The sequence below is a fragment of the Saccopteryx leptura genome, chromosome 1 (genome assembly GCF_036850995.1).
Source record: "Saccopteryx leptura isolate mSacLep1 chromosome 1, mSacLep1_pri_phased_curated, whole genome shotgun sequence".
Lineage (NCBI taxonomy): Eukaryota > Metazoa > Chordata > Mammalia > Chiroptera > Emballonuridae > Saccopteryx > Saccopteryx leptura.
Genome location: NC_089503.1, coordinates 93678177 through 93697908, shown reverse-complemented (window position 1 = coordinate 93697908; position 19732 = coordinate 93678177). Strand labels below are relative to the sequence as shown.

Sequence of the window (19732 nt, the reverse complement as noted above, 5' to 3'; positions counted from 1 at the left end):
TGAAAGTAAAGGGATGAAAAAAAATATTTCATGCAAATGGAAATGAAAAAAAAGTTGGGGCAGAAATACTTGTATCTGACAAAATAGACTTTAAAATAAAGGCTATAGTAAGGGATAAAGAAGGTCACTACATAACGATAAAGGGAACAATCCAAAAGGAAGATATAACCATTATAAATAACTAGGCACCTAATATAGGAGCACCTAAATATATATAGCAGACTTTGATAGATATAAAGAGTGAGATCAACAGCAATATTATAATAGTAGGGGATTTCAATACTCTACTAACATCACTAGATAGATACTCAAGAAAGAAAATTAACAAAAAACCAGCAGGCATAAAGGACACACTAGATCAATTCGACTTAATAGGTATCTTCAGAACCTTTCACCTAAAGCAGCAGAATATACATTCTTTTGCAGTGCTCATGGTACATTCTCTAGGATAGACCACATGTAAGAGCACAAAAGCAGTCTCAACAAATTTAAGAAGACTGAAATCATATCAACCATTTTCTCTAATCACAATGGCATAAAACTAGAAATCAACCACAACAGAAAAACTGAAAAATACTCAAACACATGGAAACTAAATAGCATGTTATTAAATATCAAATGGGTTAACAATGAGATCAAAGAAGAAATTAAAAAATTCCTAGAAACGAATGACAATGAGCATACAACTCAAAATTTATGAGACACAGCGAAACCAGTCCTGAGAGGGAAGTTCATAGCAGTATAGGCATACCTTCAGAAGCTAGAAAAAGCTCAAATAAACAACCTAACCCTGCATCTAAAAGAACTAGAAAAAGAACAGCAAGTAAAGGCCGGAGGTAGTAGAAGAAAGGAAATAATAAAGGTCAGAGTGGAAATAAATGACAGAGGCTAAAAAAACAATACAGAGGATCAATGAAACCATGAGCTGGTTCTTTGAAAAGGTAAACAAGATTTATGAACCTTGAACCAGCCTCATCAAGAAAAAAGGAGGGCCTGATCTGTGGTGGCGCAGTGGATAAAGCATCAACCTGGAAACGCTGAGGTTGCCAGTTCAAAACCCTGGGCTTGCCTGGTCAAGGCACATATGGGAGTTGATGCTTCCTGTTCCTCCCCCCCCTTCCCTCTCTATAATGAATAAATAAAACCTTAAAAAAAATAAACATACACAAAACAATATTTAAAAAAAAGAAAAAAAAGAAAAAAGGAGGACCAAAATAAATAAAATTAGAAATAAGAGGGGAGAAGTAACAATTGACACAGCACAAATACAAAGGATTGTAAGAAAATACTATGAAGAACTGTACGCCCCAAATTAGACAACCTAGGTGAAATGGACAAATTCCTTGAAACATATACTCTTTCAAAAATCAATTGGGAAGAATTAGAAAACCTAAACAGACTGATTACAACAAATGAGATAGAAAGTTATCAAAAAACTCCCAACAAACAAAAGTCCTGGGCCAGATGACTTCACAGGCAAATTCTACCAAATATTCAAAAAAGAACTAACTCCTATCCTTCTCAAGCTATTTCAAAAAATTCAAGAGGAGGGAAGACTTCCAAGCTCCTTTTATGAGGTGAACATAATTCTCATTCCAAAACAAGGCAAAGACAATACAAAGAAAAAAAATTATAGGCCAATTTCTCTGATGAACTTAGATGCTAAAATTCTCAACAATATATTAGCAAACTGGATCCAGCAATACATGAAAAAAATCATGTATCATGATCAAGTGGGATTTATTCTGGGGAGACAAGACTGGTACAATATTTGCAAATCCATCAATGTGATTCATCGTATGAACAAAAGAAAGGAGAGAAATCACATGATAATTTCAATAGATGCAGAAAAAGCATTTGATAAAATCCAGCACCCATTTATGATCAAAACTCTCAACAAAGTGGGAATACAGGGAACATACCTCAACATGATAAAAGCCATCTATGACAAACCCACACCAACATCATACTCAATGGGCAAAAAATAAAAGCAATCCCCTTAAGATCAGGAACAAGGCAGGGGTGCCCACTTTCACCACTCTTATTCAACATAGCTCTGGAAGTCCTAGCCACAGCAATCAGACAAGAAGAAGAAATAAAAGGCATCCAAATTGGAAAAAAAGAAGTAAAACTATCATTATTTGCTGATATGATAATGTACATAAAAAATCCTAAAGTCTCAGTCAAAAAACTACTGGACCTGATAAATGAATTCAGCATGGTGGCAGGATATAAATTAATATTCAGATATCAGAGGCATTTTTATACACCAACAATGAACTCTCTGAAAGAGAAATATAAAAAACAAGTCCCTTCATTATTGCAACAAAAAAAATAAAGTACCTAGGAGTAAGTTTAACCCAGGAGGTTAAAGACTTGTACTTGGAAAATTATAAAACATTGATAAAAGATATCAAGGAAGGCTCTGGCTGGTTGGCTCAGCAGTATAGCAGCAGCCCGGCATGTGGAAGTCCTGGGTTCGATTCCAGGCCAGGGCACAAAGGAGAGGCACCCATCTGCTTCTCCACCCTTCCCCCTCTACTCCCTCTATCTCTCTCTTCCCCTCCTGCAGTCAAAGCTCCACTGGAGCAAAGTGGCCCAGGCACTGAGGATGGCTCCATGGCTTCTGCCTCAGGTGCTAGAATGGCTCTTGTTGCAGTGGAGCAACACCCCAGATGGGAAGAGCATTGCCCCCTGGTGGGATTACTGAGTGAATGCCAGTCAGGCACATGCAGGAGTCTGTCTGTCTGCACCCCCCTGCTTCTCACTTTGGAAAAATACAATAAAAAAAGAAGAAAAAAAAGAAATCAAGGAAGATAGAAACAAATAGAACATATAATGTGTTCATGGATAGAAAGAATAAACATCATTAAAATGTCTACATTACCCAAAGCAATTTATAAATTCAATGCAATGCCTATTAAAACACCAATGTCATACTTAAAAGTTATAGAATACATATTCCAAAAATTTATATGGAACCAAAAAAGAACACAAATAGCCTCAGCAATCTTGAAAAAGAATAAAGTGGGAGGTATCACACTTCCTGGTATCAAGTTATACTACAAGGCCATTGTACTCAAAACAGCTTGGTACTGGCATAAGAACAGGCATATAGATCAAAGGAACAGAAAAGAGCACCCAGAAATTAACCCACACCTTTATGGACAACTGATATTTGACAGAGGAAAGAGCATACAATGGAGTAAAAACAGTCTGTTTAACAAATGGTGTTGGGAAAATTGGACAGATACCTATAAAAAAACGAAACTAGACCACCAACTTACACCATTCACAAAAATAAACTCAAAATAGATAAAAGACTTAAGTGTAAGTCATGAAATCATAAACGTCTTGGAAGAAAACATAGGCAGTAAACTCTCCAATATCTCTCACAGCAATATATTTGCTGATTTATCTCCATGGGCAAGTGAAATAAAGGACAAGATGAACAAATGGAACTATATCAAACTAAAACGCTTTTGCACACCTAAAGAGAATATGAACAAAATAAAAAGACAAACCACAAAATGGAAGAACATATTCAACAATACATCTGATAAGGGGTTAATAATTAAAATTTATAATGAACTTGTAAAACTCAACACCAGGAAGACAAATAATCCAATCAAAAAATGGGAAAAAGAAGTGAATAGACACTTCTCCAAAGAGGACATACAGATGGCCAATAGGCAGATGAAAAAATGTTCAACATCACTAATCATTAGAGAAATGCAAATTAAAACCACAATGAGATATCACTTCACACCAGTCAGAATGGCGTTCATCAACAAAACAACACAGAATTAAGTGCTGGCAAGGATATGGAGAAAAAGGAACCCTCCTGCACTGCTAGTTGGAATGCAGACTGGAACTGCCTTTTGACCCAGCCATCCCACTTTTAGGAATATATACTAAGAGTACCAAATCAATGATTCAGAAGAAGAAATGCACCCCCATGTTTATTGCAGTATTGTTTACAACAGCCAAGATCTGGAAACAGCCTAAGTGTCAATCAGTGGACAAATGGATTAAAAAGCAGTGGTATGGAAGTGACATCAGAGAAATGGCGCCATGAGGAATGCGTCCAACAAATCTCCCCAAAATTTCAACAAGTTCATCAACCAGAGACAGAAAAATCTATCCTTGGAGCATATCGAAGTTTCACACACTGAAGGCGAAGGTAGGATCCAGCAAAAAATTGACTAAATATATAATCAACCCTGAAGGAAATAAGTTGGACAAAGAAACACTCTGCCTTCCTCACTAACCTGAGCAAAGGTTGCTTTCACTTGGAACTGAGAGTGGGGGGGGGGGCTAAGGGTGTGGAAAAAGCTAGGTTGCAGCACGGACGTTCGTTCAAGCTGAGGAAAGACTGTGCCTGTGGTGAATCAGCCCACGCGAGCAACCCGGCCCCCGACCCCTCCCTCCGCGGGCGCGCTATGAGCAACCACCCGCGCCATGAGCAGCAGCTACCAATGGCGTGCAGGGAGTGCGCCAAAGCGAACTTCCCTACGCCTGAGCTTCTCTAGGTGGGTGGGGCGCCTCACCCAGCCATTCAAGCTAACAATCAGTCGTCAGGGGAGGGGCACGCGGGCAGCTTGCAGTCCTTTCTGGAGCAATTCAGCGGATCCAATCACTGAAATTAGCTTAACCCACAAGCTACGCACCTCCCAACTGTCCTACGCGGCTCTAATTGACAAGATCTCTCTCAGTTCAGTGATCCAAGACAAGAGTGCTATCAACAAGACCACCCTCAGATGCCATTAAGAAAAAGGAAATCGAATATCATATATTCATTGTTTCCTGTAGGCAGCATACAGTTGGATTTTCTTTTTAATCCATTCTGCTACTCTGTGTCTTTTTATTGGTGAGTTTAATCCGTTTACATTTAGTGTAAGTATTGACACTTGTGAGTTCCCTATTGCCATTTTTTATCTTGCTTTCTGTTAGTTTTGTGTCTTGTTTGATCCTTCTTTTTCGTTTTTCTATCTTTTGTTTTTATTTGGTTGTATTCCATACATCTTTCCTCTGTTGCTATCTTTTTTATCTCATGTGCTTCTGTGGTGGTTTTTTCAATAGTGGTTACCTTTAAGTAATGAAAAGGGTTCCTACCCTGTTCATTGTAGCGAACTATTTTGTGAGTACTTTTGCACTCCATAGTCCTTTGCTACTGTTAATCTCCATCTTCTCCCCCCCTTTCTTTTTGTTGTTGTCACAGTTTAAATTTGGTTTTATTGTGTTCTTCTCGGAGCTTTTACTTGTGGCTCTGTTTTTTTTGGTTCTTTGTATCTGATTGGAGAACCCCCTTTAGTAATTCCTGGAGTGGGGGTTTTCTGATGATAAATTCCCTCATCTTTTCTGTATCTGTGAATGTTTTTATTTCTCCTTCATATTTGAAGGATAGCTTTGATGGGTATAGTATTCGTGGCTGAAAGTTCCTCTCTTTCAGGACTTTAAATATTGGGGTCCACTCTCATCTAGCTTGTAGAGTTTCTGCTGAGAAATCTGATGATAATCTAATGGGCCTTCCTTTATATGTTGTATTCTTCTTTTCTCTGGCTGCCTTGAGAATTTTTTCTTTGTCGTTGGTTTGTGCCAATTTCATTATGATGTGCCTTGGAGTAGGTTTGTTGGGGTTAAGAAAACTCGGAGTTCTGTTTGCTTCTTGAACTTGAGGCTTTAGTTCTTTTCACAGGCTTGGGAAGTTCTCATCTATTATTTGTTTGAGTATGTTCTCCATTCCATTTTCTCTCTCTTCTCCCTCTGATATACCTATTATTCTTATGTTATTCTTTTTGATGGAGTCAGATAATTCTTGTACAGCTATTTCATTTTTTTAAATTTTTGAGTCTCTTTCTTCTTCTCTCTGTTGTGCCTCAAGTTGCTTGTCTTCTATTTCACTAATCCTCTCTTCTATCTGGCCTGTTCTATTAGCTAAGCTTGTTACCTCGTTTTTCAGCTCGTGAATTGAGTTTTTCATCTCTGTTTGATTTGTTTTTATAGTTTCAATTTCCTTGGACATATATTCTTTGTGTTCATTGAGTTGTTTTCTGAGCTCCCTAAATTGCCTTTCTGTGTTTTCTTGTATATCTCGGAGGATTTTTAGGATTTCTATCTTGAATTCTCTGTCATTTAGCTCCATGGTTTCCAATATATTAAATTTTTTCTCCATAGATTTTTCCTCATCTAGCTGTGTTACCTCTTTTTCTTTTGTATCCATGATATTCGATTTTCTCTTCCTTAATGGCATCTAAGGATGGTTTTGTTGATAGTATTAATGAGATTTAATAAAGAATAAAAAGTTAAAAAAATCAAAAATCAAAAAGAGTTGGTGTTTTTTAAAAAAATTAATAATGAAATAAAGAAAAATAAAATAAAATAAAAATTTTAAAAAAAGGAAATTATTCCCCCCCCTCCTTTTTTCCTCTCCTCTCCTCTCCCCTCTTTCTTGAGAAAATCTTGTGGTGAACTGTGAATTATAACAGACAATGCCTGGTAATGGAGGGCCTGAATTGGGGAAAAGTAATAAAGGGGCAAAAAAAAAAAAAAAAAAAGAAAAAGAAAAAAGAAGGGGGTATGGACCCACAAAAAGCAAATAAGGAAAAATTTTGGGTCAAGAATAAAATGATTTGCTTTTAGGTGTTGGTTGACTAAGAGTTATGATGAGAGGAATAAGAGGGAAATAGAAAAATGGGGGGACAAATTAAAAAATTACTATTGTATTTAGTGGAACAAGAACTAGATAAAATGGAGAGCCAGGGATGGGAGCACTGCTAGTGAGTTAAAAAAGTGAAGTAAAAACCCCCCAAAATGCCACAAACATAAGTTTGAGTCCCAGGTAAGATAATTTGTTTGTTATTGAGGTTTGAATGAGAGGAGATGTAAAGGAGAAAGGAAGAAACTAATATAGAGGGAGAAAAGAAAGAGAGAGAGAGAAAAAAAGAGGGAACCACTAAAAGAAGAAAAAAGAAAAAAGAGGAGAGAGAGAGAGAGTTAAGGGTTTTGGAGTGCAACCCTCATAGAGAGAAAGGAAGAGGAAAGAAAAGATAATGGGAGATGTAACACTTATGGGTAGTGTAGTTCAAGGAGAGGAGAGAGTAAGACTGGCAGAGAGTTAATTGGCCAAATTGGAGGAGGAAAAAAAATATCAAGAATGAAGATAAGAGAAACAAACGAACAAATATAATAAAATGGGATAGGTTATAAAGTCTGCAGATTATTCTTGATTTTGAGAGGTTATCTTCTTGCTTTTTCTTTTCTCTCCCTCTTCCTGGTCGGTGACTCTGTACCCCGGGTTCTGCCCCTTTGGCACGCTCACGTAGAGGTTTGCAGTTGATAAGTCTCTATGGCGATGTCATGTATTGTGCTTTAGTCTCGTTGGCAGTTGAGACTCATTAGCATTTATAGGCTCCGACAGTGAGAGAGTCCGTGTTCCTGGAGACTTTCTCCTAGTCTTTCCTTCCTCAATTAGTAGCCTGATAATCCAGCTATGGGGTTGCTGCTGCCTCTGCCTGGATAGTAAGAGGCTCAAAGAGCTGGCAACTCCCCACTCTATTTCCACTCAGCACAGGGCTCTGGGTAAGGCTCAGTCAGTCAGAGCTGCTAGCATAATCAGGCAGGCTTTCCGCCCACTCAAAGACCTCTGGCTCTGCCACTCTGTCCGGTAACACAAGCAGGCGCCCACTCCCGGGGCGCTTGGAGGAAACTCTCGCTCACTATCTGTGCGCGCAGACCAGGATATCCGGCCGGCAGTCTCACGCTCTGAGTGAAACCCCCAACCGCATGGAAAAGTTCCAGCATTGGAATTGAGTCTCGCTCCGTCCCCATGCGCGGCTTTTGCAAGGCGCTGGGGCGGCCCGAGATTCCGCTTTGGCCCACACAAAGGCACCTGACTCTGCCCCTCTGTGCGATAATACGGGCGCACACTGCCGAGGCACTCGGAGGAATCTCTCGCTATCTGCGCGTGCAGACCAGGATATCAGACCGGCCGCGTTTCCCTCTGAGTGAAACCCCCACCAGCACGGAAAAGTTCCACTGTTGGAATTAGTTCTCGCTCCCTCCCGTGCGCAGCTTTCCCAAGGCGCTGGAGCTGCCCAGAGATTCCGCTTTCGGCCCACACAAAGGCCTCTGACTCTGCCTCTCTGTTGGACAACACGGGTGCCCACTCTCGGGGCTTTGGAAGGAATCTCTCGCCCACTATCTGCGTGTTCCGACCCGGAGATCGGGGAAAATGGCTGCCCCGCTTGTCTTTCTTTGTCTGGGTTTGGCGCGAGTGTTAGCTTGTATTGCCTGGGTTGCCACAGAAACAGTTTTTCCTCAGCCTGGATCTCTGTGCCACAGCCTGGTTCGGCTGTTTGTGCCGTGGCCTGGATCTATTCACCCCCTTTGCCCACCTCAGTTTCTATATTCTCATTTCCCAGTGAAAGCCGCCCTGTTTAGGTTAGTGAGGAAGGCGGAGCATTTCTTACTCCCTAATTCCTTCGGGGTTTGGTTATATATTTAGCCAATTATTCGCTCGACGATACCTTCCGGTGTATTGCGAAACATCTGGAGGCTCTAAGGATAGGTTTTTCTGTTTCTGGTTGAAGATCTTGTTGAGTTTTGGGGGAGATATATCGGTATCGCTTCCTACCCCGCCATTGCTCTGACGTCATCCGCACCAATCTTTTTTTTTTAAATAAATTTTTATTAATGTTAATGGGTGACATCAATAAATCAGAGTACATATATTCAGAGTAAACATGTCCAGGTTATCTTGTCATTCAGTTATGTTGCATACCCATCACCCAAAGTCAGATTGTCTTCCGTCACCTTCTATCTAGTTTTCTTTGTGCCCCTCCCCGTGCCCCCTCCCTCTCCCTCCTTCCCTCCCACGTCCCCCCTTCTCTCCACCCCTGGTAACCACCACACTCTTGTCCATGTCTCTTAGTCCCATTTTTATGTCCCACCAATGTATGGAATCAAGTAAAAGGTCCACCAAGAACACAATAAAACCAAATTTAAACTGTGACAACCAAAGGAAAAAAAAGGGGGGGAGAGGACGGAGATTAACAGTAGCAAAGGACGATGAAGTGCAGAAACACTCATAAGATAGGGTACTACAATGAATATGGTAGGTACCCTTTTCATTACTTAATAGTAACCACCTTTGAATAAACCACCACAGAAGCACATGACTTAAAAAAGGTAGCAACAGAGGAAAACAGTACAGAATACAAACAAACAAAAACAAATGACAGAAGAACAAAAGAGAAGAATCAAGATACAAAACTAACAGAAAGCAAATTATAAAATTGCAATAGGGAACCCACAAGTGTTGATAATTACACTAAATGCAAATGGATTAAACTCACCAATAAAAAGACACAGAGTAGCAGAATGGATTAAAAAAGAAAATCCAACTGTATGCTGCCTATAAGAAACACAACTAAGCAACAAGGATAAAAACAAATTCAAAGTGAAAGGCTGGAAAACAATACTCCAAGCAAATAACATCCAAAAAAAAGCAGGTGTAGCAGTACTCATATCTAATAATGCTGACTACAAGACAGAAAAAGTACTCAGAGACAAAAATGGTCATTTCATAATGATTAGGGGGACACTAAATCAAGAAGACATAACAATCCTTAATATATATGCACCAAACCAAGGAGCACCAAAATATATAAGACAGCTACTTATTGACCTTAAAACAAAAACTGACAAATATACAATCATACTTGGACACCTCAATACACCACTGACAGCTCTAGATCGGTCATCCAAACAAAGAATCAATAAAGATCTACTGGCATTAAACAAAACACTAGAGCACCTGGATATGATAAACATCTACAGGACACTTCATCCCAAAACAACAGAGAATATATTTTTCTCTAGTGTACATGGAACATTCTCAAGAACTGACCATATGTTGGGCCACAAAAATAACATCAGCAAATTCAGAAAAACTGAAATTGTACCAAGCATATTTTCTGATTATAAAGCCTTGAAAGTAGAATTCAACTGCAAAAAAGAGGGAAAAAACCCCACAAAAATGTGGAAACTAAACAACATACTTTTAAAAAATGAATGGGTCAAAGAAGAAATAAGTGCAGAGATCAAAAGATATATACAGACAAATGAAAATGACAATACGACATATCAGAATCTCTGGGATGCAGCAAAAGCAGTAATAAGAGGGAAGTTCATATCACTTCAGGCATATATGAACAAACAAGAGAGAGCCCAAGTGAACCACTTAACTTCACACCTTAAGAAATTAGAAAAAGAAGAACAAAGACAACCCTAAAGCAGCCGAAAAAAGGAAATAATAAAAATCAGAGAAGAAATAAAAGAAAAAATTAATAGAACAAGGAGCTGGTTCTTTGAAAAGATCAACAAAATTGACAAACCCTTGGCAAGACTCACCAAGGAAAAAAGAGAAAGGACTCATATAAACAAAATCCAAAATGAAAGAGGAGAAATCTCCACAGACATCATAGATATACAAAGAATTATTGTACAATACTACGAAAAACTACATGCCACCAAATTCAACAATCTAGAAGAAATGGATAAATTCTTAGAACAATACAACCTTTCTAGACTGAGTCAATAAGAAGCAGAAAGCCTAAACAGACCAATTAGCAGGGAGGAAATAGAAAAAACTATTAAAAACCTCCCCAAAAATAAAAGTCCAGGCCCAGACGGTTACACCAGTGAATTCTATCAAACATTCAAAGAAGTCTTGGTTCCTATTCTACTCAAAGTCTTCCAAAAAATTGAAGAAGCAATACTTCCAAACACATTTTATGAGGCCAACATAACCCTAATATCAAAACCTGGCAAGGACAGCACACACAAAAAAAACTACAGACCAGTATCTCTAGTGAATACAGATGCTAAAATACTAAACAAAATACTGGCAAATCAAATATAACAACATATTAAAAAACTAATACATCATGATCAAGTGGGATTCATCCCAGAATAACAAGGATGGTTCAACATACATAAAATGGTTAACGTAATACACCAGATCAACAAAACAAAGAAAAACCACATGATCTTATCAATAGATGCAGAAAAGGCATTCGATAAAATACAACACAACTTTATGTTTAAGACACTCAACAAAGTGGGTATAGAAGGAGAATATCTCAACATGATAAAGGCCATATATGATAAACCATCAGCCAACATCATATTAAATGGCATAAAACTGAGGACTTTCCACCTTAAATCAGGAACAAGTCAGGGTCGTACACTCTCTCCACTCTTATTTAACGTGGTGCTAGAAGTTCTGGCCAGAGCAATCAGACAAGAGAAAGAAATAAAAGCCATCCATACTGAAAAAGAAGAAGTAAAGGTATCACTTTTTGCAGATGATATAATCCTATACATCGAAAACCCCAAAGACTCCACAAAAAGATTACTAGAAACAATTAACCAATACAGTAAGGTCGCAGGATGAGAAGGCTTCTCTTTTAACTCCTTTTTCTATCATTGGATTTGTGAATCCTGCAAACTTATTACCTAGTCAAAAATTAACAAATCTAAATTTAAAAAAAACCTATTTTATGTTATATACTCTTCACTGAACCACTATTTTCTTCTGAATATCACTTTTCTTCTTAAGAGTACTTTTACTAGAAATATCAAATCATTAAAGATAAGGAAAAAATAGCTGACTACAAGAAACATCTAACTGCAGCTAACATTAATGAGTTCTTTAAAAAAAAGAAAAGAAAAAGAATGTGGCTAAATCAGAGGTTGGCAAACTGTGGCTTTTGGATCAAACTCAGCCCTAGAATACTTTGTAGGGCTGTAGGCTAAGAATGTGGTTTAAGATGAAAAGGGTTGTGAAGAAAATATAAAGAATATGTGACAGAGACCTTTTGTAGCTCACAGAACACATCTGCTGACCACTGGTCTGAATAATATCATCATTCACATGCTCTCGAGAAGCAGAAGCATAAACTAGTTACCTTATATGTGCAGATGGTCAATTTCCTCTTCCTGGTCTCAGTGTTTCTCTGCAGTAATGTGTTACACATCTGGAAAACCTGCTGCATGACAGCATCTTGTCTCAGGTCATCACGGCCCTTCAGAATAATCAAAATACACATAACTAAGTTCATTTTCTTTACTATAAAACCATGCCAAGAGTCATCTGAGGACAGTTAAAGGGCACTCAGAAGTCAGTCTGAGCATCACTGCTCCTCTTAACTTACATAATTAAGACCTATGGCTTTTCTTTAATTTAGAATAAACTGTAACACTGGGTGTAAGCAATTTAGAGAAAAGAAGTTTTGCCCTAGCCGGGTGGCTCAGTGATAGAGCCTCGGCCGGCATGTGGATGTCCCAGGTTCAGTTTCCTCTCAGGGCACGCAGGGGAGATGACCATCTGCTTCTCCACCCCTCTTCCTCCTCTCTCTCCCCAGGGTTGCCTGGTGGATCACCAGTTGGTGCATGTAGGAGTCTGTCTCTTGTTTCTCCCCTCCTCTCACGTAAAAAATAAATAAAAAAGGTTTCCCCTAGCTGGTTTTGTAATTGGACTAACTGGAAGTCTTCCCCCTGGGTGGGGAAGCACTGCTCTCGGTACTAGTCTTCAGCAAGGTCCAAGAGCTTCTGAGCAGAGGAAGGGAGGAACTCTTCCTTTCTGGTACATCTGATAGCACTCAGCATACTGCCAGACTCAGGATTTTGAAGCAAGCACCTTCAACTTGAATGAATCAAGAAAATAAAGCAATAACCCCTAAACTATCTTTTCTATAACAAGCAAGTTGATTGTTAACCTCATCATGTCTGTACATGTTAAAAGTATTCCTTTACTTCAATCGTTATAATCAATAATGATCTTTCAGTGACATAAAGAATGGAGAAAAACATTATGCTCTTATAGAAAATACCACTGTTTCTCCATGTATAAGACACATCTTAATTTTGGGGCCCGAAATTTGAAAAAAAATGTATTACATAAAGTTATTGAACTCAAGTTTTATTCATCATAAAATTCATACAACTCCTCAGCACTATCAAAACTCCCATCCATTAGCTTGTCCTCATCTGTGTCTGATGATGAATCACTGTCTTCATATATTGCCTCATCCTCAGTTCCATCTATGATATTTGAAATGCCACACTTCTTCAATGACTTGACAATGATCTTAATCTTGATATTATCCCAGGATCTTTTCACCCAGGTACAAACTTCTCCTATAGTTAGTTTCTTTCTGCTAGTGTCAAACTGTCCCCAGAAAACTTCATCCACTGGTTCCATTTGTCTCTCATGGCAGCTTGGGAGGGTTTGTTAATGCTGATAGCAAGTGGTTGGAGCTGGATGTTAAGCCTCCAGGTATGATGGCAAGTTTTGTTTTCTGCTCTGCAGCAATCTTCTTTGTGTTTTCCGTTACATGTGCCCTGAACTGCTCAAGCACCAATAGGGCAGATTTGCGTAAGAGCCCACCTGCTCTCCTTCTCCAAACTTTCTCAAACCAGATCTTCATCCCATTCTGATTCATCCAACCCTTGTCATGAATGTGGACAATCACTCCTCAAGGAATGTCTTCCTTTGGCATTGTTTTGCATTTGAAAATCAGCATAGGAGGCAGCTTGGTTCTGCCGGCACACAAGCTAGAACAACTGTATAACGGCTCTTCTCATGTCCATTTGTCTTCACAGTTACAGTTTTCACCCCCTTACCAATAGTTCTGTTGCCTGGGACATCTAAAGGGGACTTCGTCCATTTTTGCAATCTTTCCCAACTCAAACTAATGTGTCTTCCAACAATGAATAACAAAACAATAAAATTCTGCTTATAGCTTTCAGGCATCTTTTGGGCAAGTCTGGTGTGTGTTCACATGTGTAGTCCATTCTGTTTCATGAACCTGAAGCACCAATTGTGTCCTCCTTTGAAATCAGTAACTTCTTTTTTATCAGCAATTCTTTTTGCCTCATCCTGAGCCATCTTTGTGGACACAGGAATTCCACCTGCCCTTTGCTCTTCAATCCATATCTTCAATTTCCTCTCGAAATCAGGCCATTTTGCTGACTTGCCTCTCATGGCCTTCTTCTGCCATGGAGTTTTCAGTAGGTTTCTTCTTGCTGTAGCCAGTCTTGGATTGATTTCTCGGTTGGAGGAGGATCAAACTTTTATGTTCAGCAGCACGATTTCCATTCACTTTTGCAAACTGGATCATTCTTTTTAAGACTTTATTTATTCTATTTTTAGAGAGGAGAGAGAGAGAGAGAGAGAGAGAGAGAGAGAGAAGGGGGGAGGAGCAGGAAGCATCAACTCCCATATGTGCCTTGACCAGGCAAGCCCAGGTTTCACACCGGTAAACCTCAGCATGCCAGGTCGACGCTTTATCCCATTGTGCCACCACAGGTCAGGCTAAACTGGATTTTTTTTTTTTTTTGTATTTTTCTGAAGTTGGAAACAGGGAGACAGTCAGACTCCCACATGCGCCCGACCGGGATCCAACCGGCACGCCCACCAGGGGGTGATGCTCTGCCCATCAGGGGGCGTCACTCTGTTGCAACCAGAGCCATTCTAGCACCTGAGGCAGAGGCCATAGAGCCATCCTCTTCGCCCAGGCCAACTTTGCTCCAATGGAGCCTTGGCTGCGAGAGGGGAAGAGAGAGACAGAGAGGAAGGAGAGGGGGAGGGGTGGAGAAGCAGATGGGCGCTTCTCCTCTGTGCCCTGGCCGGGAATCGAACCTGGGACTCCTGCATGCCAGGCCGATGCTCTACCACTGAGCCAACTTGATCATTTTTAACTTGAATTCAGCACTGTATGAGGATCTCTTCTGAGCCATTTCTGGGCAGAACGTGGCAAAACGTAACCTACTGTAATATACTGGTAACAAGTGTGAGACAATGAGCACAAAGACAACAAGCGTGAAAAGGTGGGAAATGCAAGTAAAAAAAAATACACAACCACCATCTAAGACGCACCCAGTTTTTAGATCCCAAATTTTTCAAAAAAAAGTCTTATACATGAGAAAATAATGTAATGTATTTTTATTGTATAAGTTTTCCATACTTCTAATTATTCACAATGACAATAAAGATACAGATAAAGCATGAAGAAAATAACTACAGTTTTTCTTTGACTCTTCATGAACTCTCTTAAGATCTACATCATAGAAGGAATGTCTCACCTTGACAAGCTGTCTCCGTTCCTTGCCATCAGAGCCCACACATTCTATTATTTTTGGTAAATTTATACCTCCTGCTAAACGAAATTCTTCTTTAAATGACTGTATAGTCACCAGATTTCTGTATTCTCCTGTTGGGTCAACCTAATAAAAAATATAAATATGATAATATTTGCATTTAAAAATAAATTCTGAACAATAATTTTATTTTATTTATTGTGTGTGTGACAGAGACAGAGAGACAGAGGGAGGACAGACTGGTATAGACAAATAGGAAGAGAGAGAGAGATGAGAAGCATCAACTCATAGTTGCGGCACCTTAGTGGTTCACTGATTGCTTTCTCATATGTACCTTGACCAGCGGGCTCCTGCAGACCAAGTGACCCCTTGCTCAAGCCAGTAACTTTAGGCTCAAGCCAACGAGGTTGGGCTTCAAGCAAGTGACCTCTGGGCTCAAGCCAGCAACCATGGGTCATGTCTATGATCCCACGCTCAAGCTGGATGAGCCCGTGCCCAAGCTGGTGACCCTGGGGTTTTGAACCTGGGTCCTCTGTGTCCCAGTCCAATGCTCTATCCACTGCACCACCATCTGGTCAGGCTTGGTCGATATTAAGCAGAGGAATGAATGACAAAATGCTGTTGGTTAAGAACTAGATCTATAACTTGAATTTCCTGTTAAATGAAAGAGTATTTGACATTGAAAAGGTTTTAAAAAGTGACATAGATAACACTATCTCCCTGAATATCTCTTAAATAAAAGTAGGTTATACAAAATTAGAAGTGTCACTGAAAAATCAAGTTTTGTGTCTTAACACCGACTTGTACAGGCTAAGGTCATCTGAGAAATATTAAACTCACAAGAACATAATAAGGTAAATTTTAGAAGAATGTGGAGATGATTTCTCTACGTTGTAACTATTAAATATGGCATTCTTAGCTAATATTCAGCTAAACAATATTGATGGAATAGCTGGAAAGATATTAGTTAATTCACATAATACAGCTATACTTCAAGTCAAATAATTATAGGTACTAACCACTAAACTGCAAACTGAAAGGAAAGATTTACAACATAGTTAAAATGATCATTTCCTAAACTATACCTTTATTAATAAATATAACCCTGACAAATTTTATACTGGAATACATACTGCATTACTTATCACTGTAATACATCACAGTCAATATACTGTAATGCATACAGAATTTTTTTTTTAATTTTATTAACTTTTTTTTAAAGGGAGGGGGGAGAGAGAGAGAGAGAGAGAGAGAGAGAGAGAGAGAGAAGACAGGAAGCATTAACTTATAGTAGTTGCTTCCTGTATGTGCCTTGACCAGGCAAGCCCAGGGATTTGAACCAGCAACCTCAGCGTTCCAGGTCAATGTTTTATCCACTGAGCCACCAGAGGTTAGGTGCATACAGAATTTTTAAAACCAGTAACACAATTAGGAACCTTCTTTCTAAGTTAAAAGCTTATCTTGGCATAAGCACATGGAATCTTTCCTTCTTCTGCCAATGAAGATAATAGTCTATGGACCTGCTTCTTGAGAAAGATGAGAGGTATAAAACTGAAGGCAAGTCTGACCAGAGGGTGGTGCAGTGGATAGAGCGTCAGACTGGGACGCGGAGGACCCAGGTTCGAGACCCCGAGGTCGCCAGCTTGAGCACGGGCTCATCGGGATTGAGCAGGGCTCACCAGCTTGAGTCCAAGGTTGCTGGCTCGAGCAAGGAGTCACTTGGTCTGCTGTAGGCCCCTGGTCAAGGCACATATGAGAAATCAATCAATGAACTAAGGAACCGCAACAAAGAATTGATGTTTCTCATCTCTCTCTCTTACTGTCTGTCCCTATCTGTCCCTCTCTCTGACTCTGTCTCTGCCACAAAAAAAACCACACACACACAAAAAAAACCTGAAGGCAAAAGAAAAGAAAGGAGGAGGGGCCTTTAAGTATTTAAGACTTGAGCAAAGGGAATTTAATAAAGAAAACTACAGGTTGAAACAAAGAAATAGCTAATAATTCATTAATTTTGACCCACAAAGAAAAGGTGAATTTAAATGATTTAACCTAATAGAGAAGAATTTGGTTTAATAAAAAAACAAACAAACAGAAGACAAAAAACCAGTTAATGGTAAATTACCTTAATTTCCATAGTAGGCACAACAACATCGTCTAAATTCTGAAATTTAGTTATTGGCTGGTCTGTTGGAATTTTTATGCCTTCTGTATATAAAATAAAGAGGTTTTAGTGACAACTGAAAATTGAGGAATAGCACTGAAGGTAAAGCACAATTTAACGGATGCCACAGACCCTGACCAGTGGCTGATCCGTGGTTTAGGCCCTGCTTTAGAAATGCAGATCCAAGGGCTCGGTTCACACAGTAGCTCAGGGCCACAGTGTAGCAATGGTTAATATGGCTTACAAATGCATTTGCAGGTTACCTGCCACTGGTAATTAGAGCACATTCCACCAGAGGGACCAGGTTGAGCATCTTAATATAATTACATATTTTCTTTTTTAAGTAATTACATAAGATAATTACAGAACGTAGTCCTGCCATATTACTATGAAAAGTGACTAAAGAACATGGTACTTTTGTCTGCAGAGAAACACAATGAGAAATCTTATTCTTATTGTAAAGTAGTAAGAATTTAAATATGAAGATACTGTTCTGAACAGAAAAAGGAGAGATACTGCTAAGTGAATGCAAATAACCAAATATTACAGCATCTAATAATTATTTGAAAAAACGCAGCAAGAAGAATAATGGATTATATGCAAGGCATTGTATAGAGGAAATGGAAGCCTTTTCATTGTTAAGTTCTATGGCACAGCGAGTAACTAACATTATTTAAATAAACCTCAACCCTAAAATCTCTCAGTTATTATTTTAAAGGACTTATTTCTATGCAGTTCTCTGCCACAGAAGATTACCTAGAAAAATCAAATAATAAATTCAGTACAGTCATCTATTTTATAGTCTAACCAAAAGATATTAAGTGAAAGTAGATGGTGTTAAAGCTATTAGATAAAAATCTGGATCACCTGTGAACTGTAATCATTGGGACTTTCATATCTATATATCCCTACAAAGAATAACATAGCAAAAAAGGAACACGTTCTTCTAAACACATACTTCTCTGAGCCTTCCAAGGAGTGGCATCAAAGTTTGCTAATATAATATAAGCATCACAAAGTGCCTCAACATTTCTGACCATCTTAGGTCTCTTAGCTCTGATAGTACGTATTATTTTGTTTGCAGCTTCAGTTCGATCCTATTAATAAAAACAAACAAAAGACAATGCATAAGAAAATACCCAACACTTCAACTTTTTGTTAACAAAAATAACAAAAGAAAAAAGGAATGTATGCATACATGTATACAATGAAAAGACTAGAATCCTTCAGATCCAAACCAAACAGTACCCTCATGAATGAAATATATGAAAGGTACAATAATCTCAAGAGTAAGTGGCGTGGATGCCTTTTAAAATCTTTTTTATTTGCTCAATGACGTGAGGAGAAAATGTGAAATATTATTGGTACTTACGCTTTAAGAAATATTCAGAAATTTTGAACCAATTTTAGGTGGTATCACAACAAAGGAATTATAAACAAATATAGTCACAACACACATTCTGAGAATCCCTGAGACTTAAGAAAAAAATATCCTGGGAAAATATGAACGTCACTATTCAAAATGTTATGTATGTTTAATCCAAATACCTCATCAAGCTGAGAGCTTTGTTTAGGTACATTTTTAGTTATTCTGCCCCGTCTTGCTGCCTCTGGTTTGGTCAACAATTGATCTTTGTTTGCATTTGCTAAGGCCAGTATAATAAATAAAGTATGATGGGGATGATCCGTTGAAATTCTAGAGATGAGCTGTCAGAAAATAAAGAACTATTAATTATTGAATAAATAAAATTAGAAAACCAGAACCCTTTCATTTTGCTTAACAATAAGGTATGTGTTACTGTATTAGATCCCACAGTGAGTGGAGTGTGTGTGTGTGTGTGTGAGAGACTGAGGTACATGAGGAATAATGTGCAGTGAGAAGAGACAAAAGGAAATCTTTTTTCCTACCCTTATACAGAATAATAAATATTACTAAAAGATTTTTGTATTTCCATTTCCTAGAGTGGAATTATATTCTTGATATAGTGTATAATAATATAAAATAAAAGCAACTGTTTTGAGTTTCAGGTTTACTTACATTACTGAGTACTTCATGAAATCCTAGGCCTCCCATCATCTTGGTCCCCATTCTAGCAGCCAATTGGTACATAAGAGGCAAAAATTTATAGGATGAAATCTTCATTCCATCTCTCTATCATTAAAAAATATTAAAAAATTAAGACACAATGCATTTCAAATAGTCTCACATCTAAGCAAATAAATTATTCTAAACTAATGCTCTTCAACTAGCACAACCACCTAGTGGTAGTTAATAAAACTTCGCTAACTACATTTTTTCCTTATGTATTTTATCTGAAAGTATTTCTGATTGGTATTCTAGATTGATTTATCAGTAAGTCAGAGTAGTATTTGATCCTAAATTAAATTGTATTCAGAAGTTAAATA

The 19732-nt window shown here is 38.5% G+C and overlaps 1 protein-coding gene across 5 annotated transcripts in view; it reads right to left on the bottom strand.

Moving 5' to 3' along the window:
- ATM (ATM serine/threonine kinase) overlaps positions 1-19732 on the bottom strand; it is a 145485-nt gene that overhangs the window by 20974 nt on the left and 104779 nt on the right. For all 5 annotated transcript variants that reach the window (XM_066371608.1, XM_066371605.1, XM_066371604.1 and 2 more), the window contains exons 51-56: positions 19365-19474; positions 18875-19033; positions 18285-18423; positions 17288-17370; positions 15151-15291; positions 11973-12089 (exon numbers count right to left, since the gene is read on the bottom strand). In XM_066371608.1, coding sequence (XP_066227705.1) covers positions 11973-12089; positions 15151-15291; positions 17288-17370; positions 18285-18423; positions 18875-19033; positions 19365-19474 — 749 coding nt within the window. The remainder of the gene's footprint in view (positions 1-11972; positions 12090-15150; positions 15292-17287; positions 17371-18284; positions 18424-18874; positions 19034-19364; positions 19475-19732) is intronic.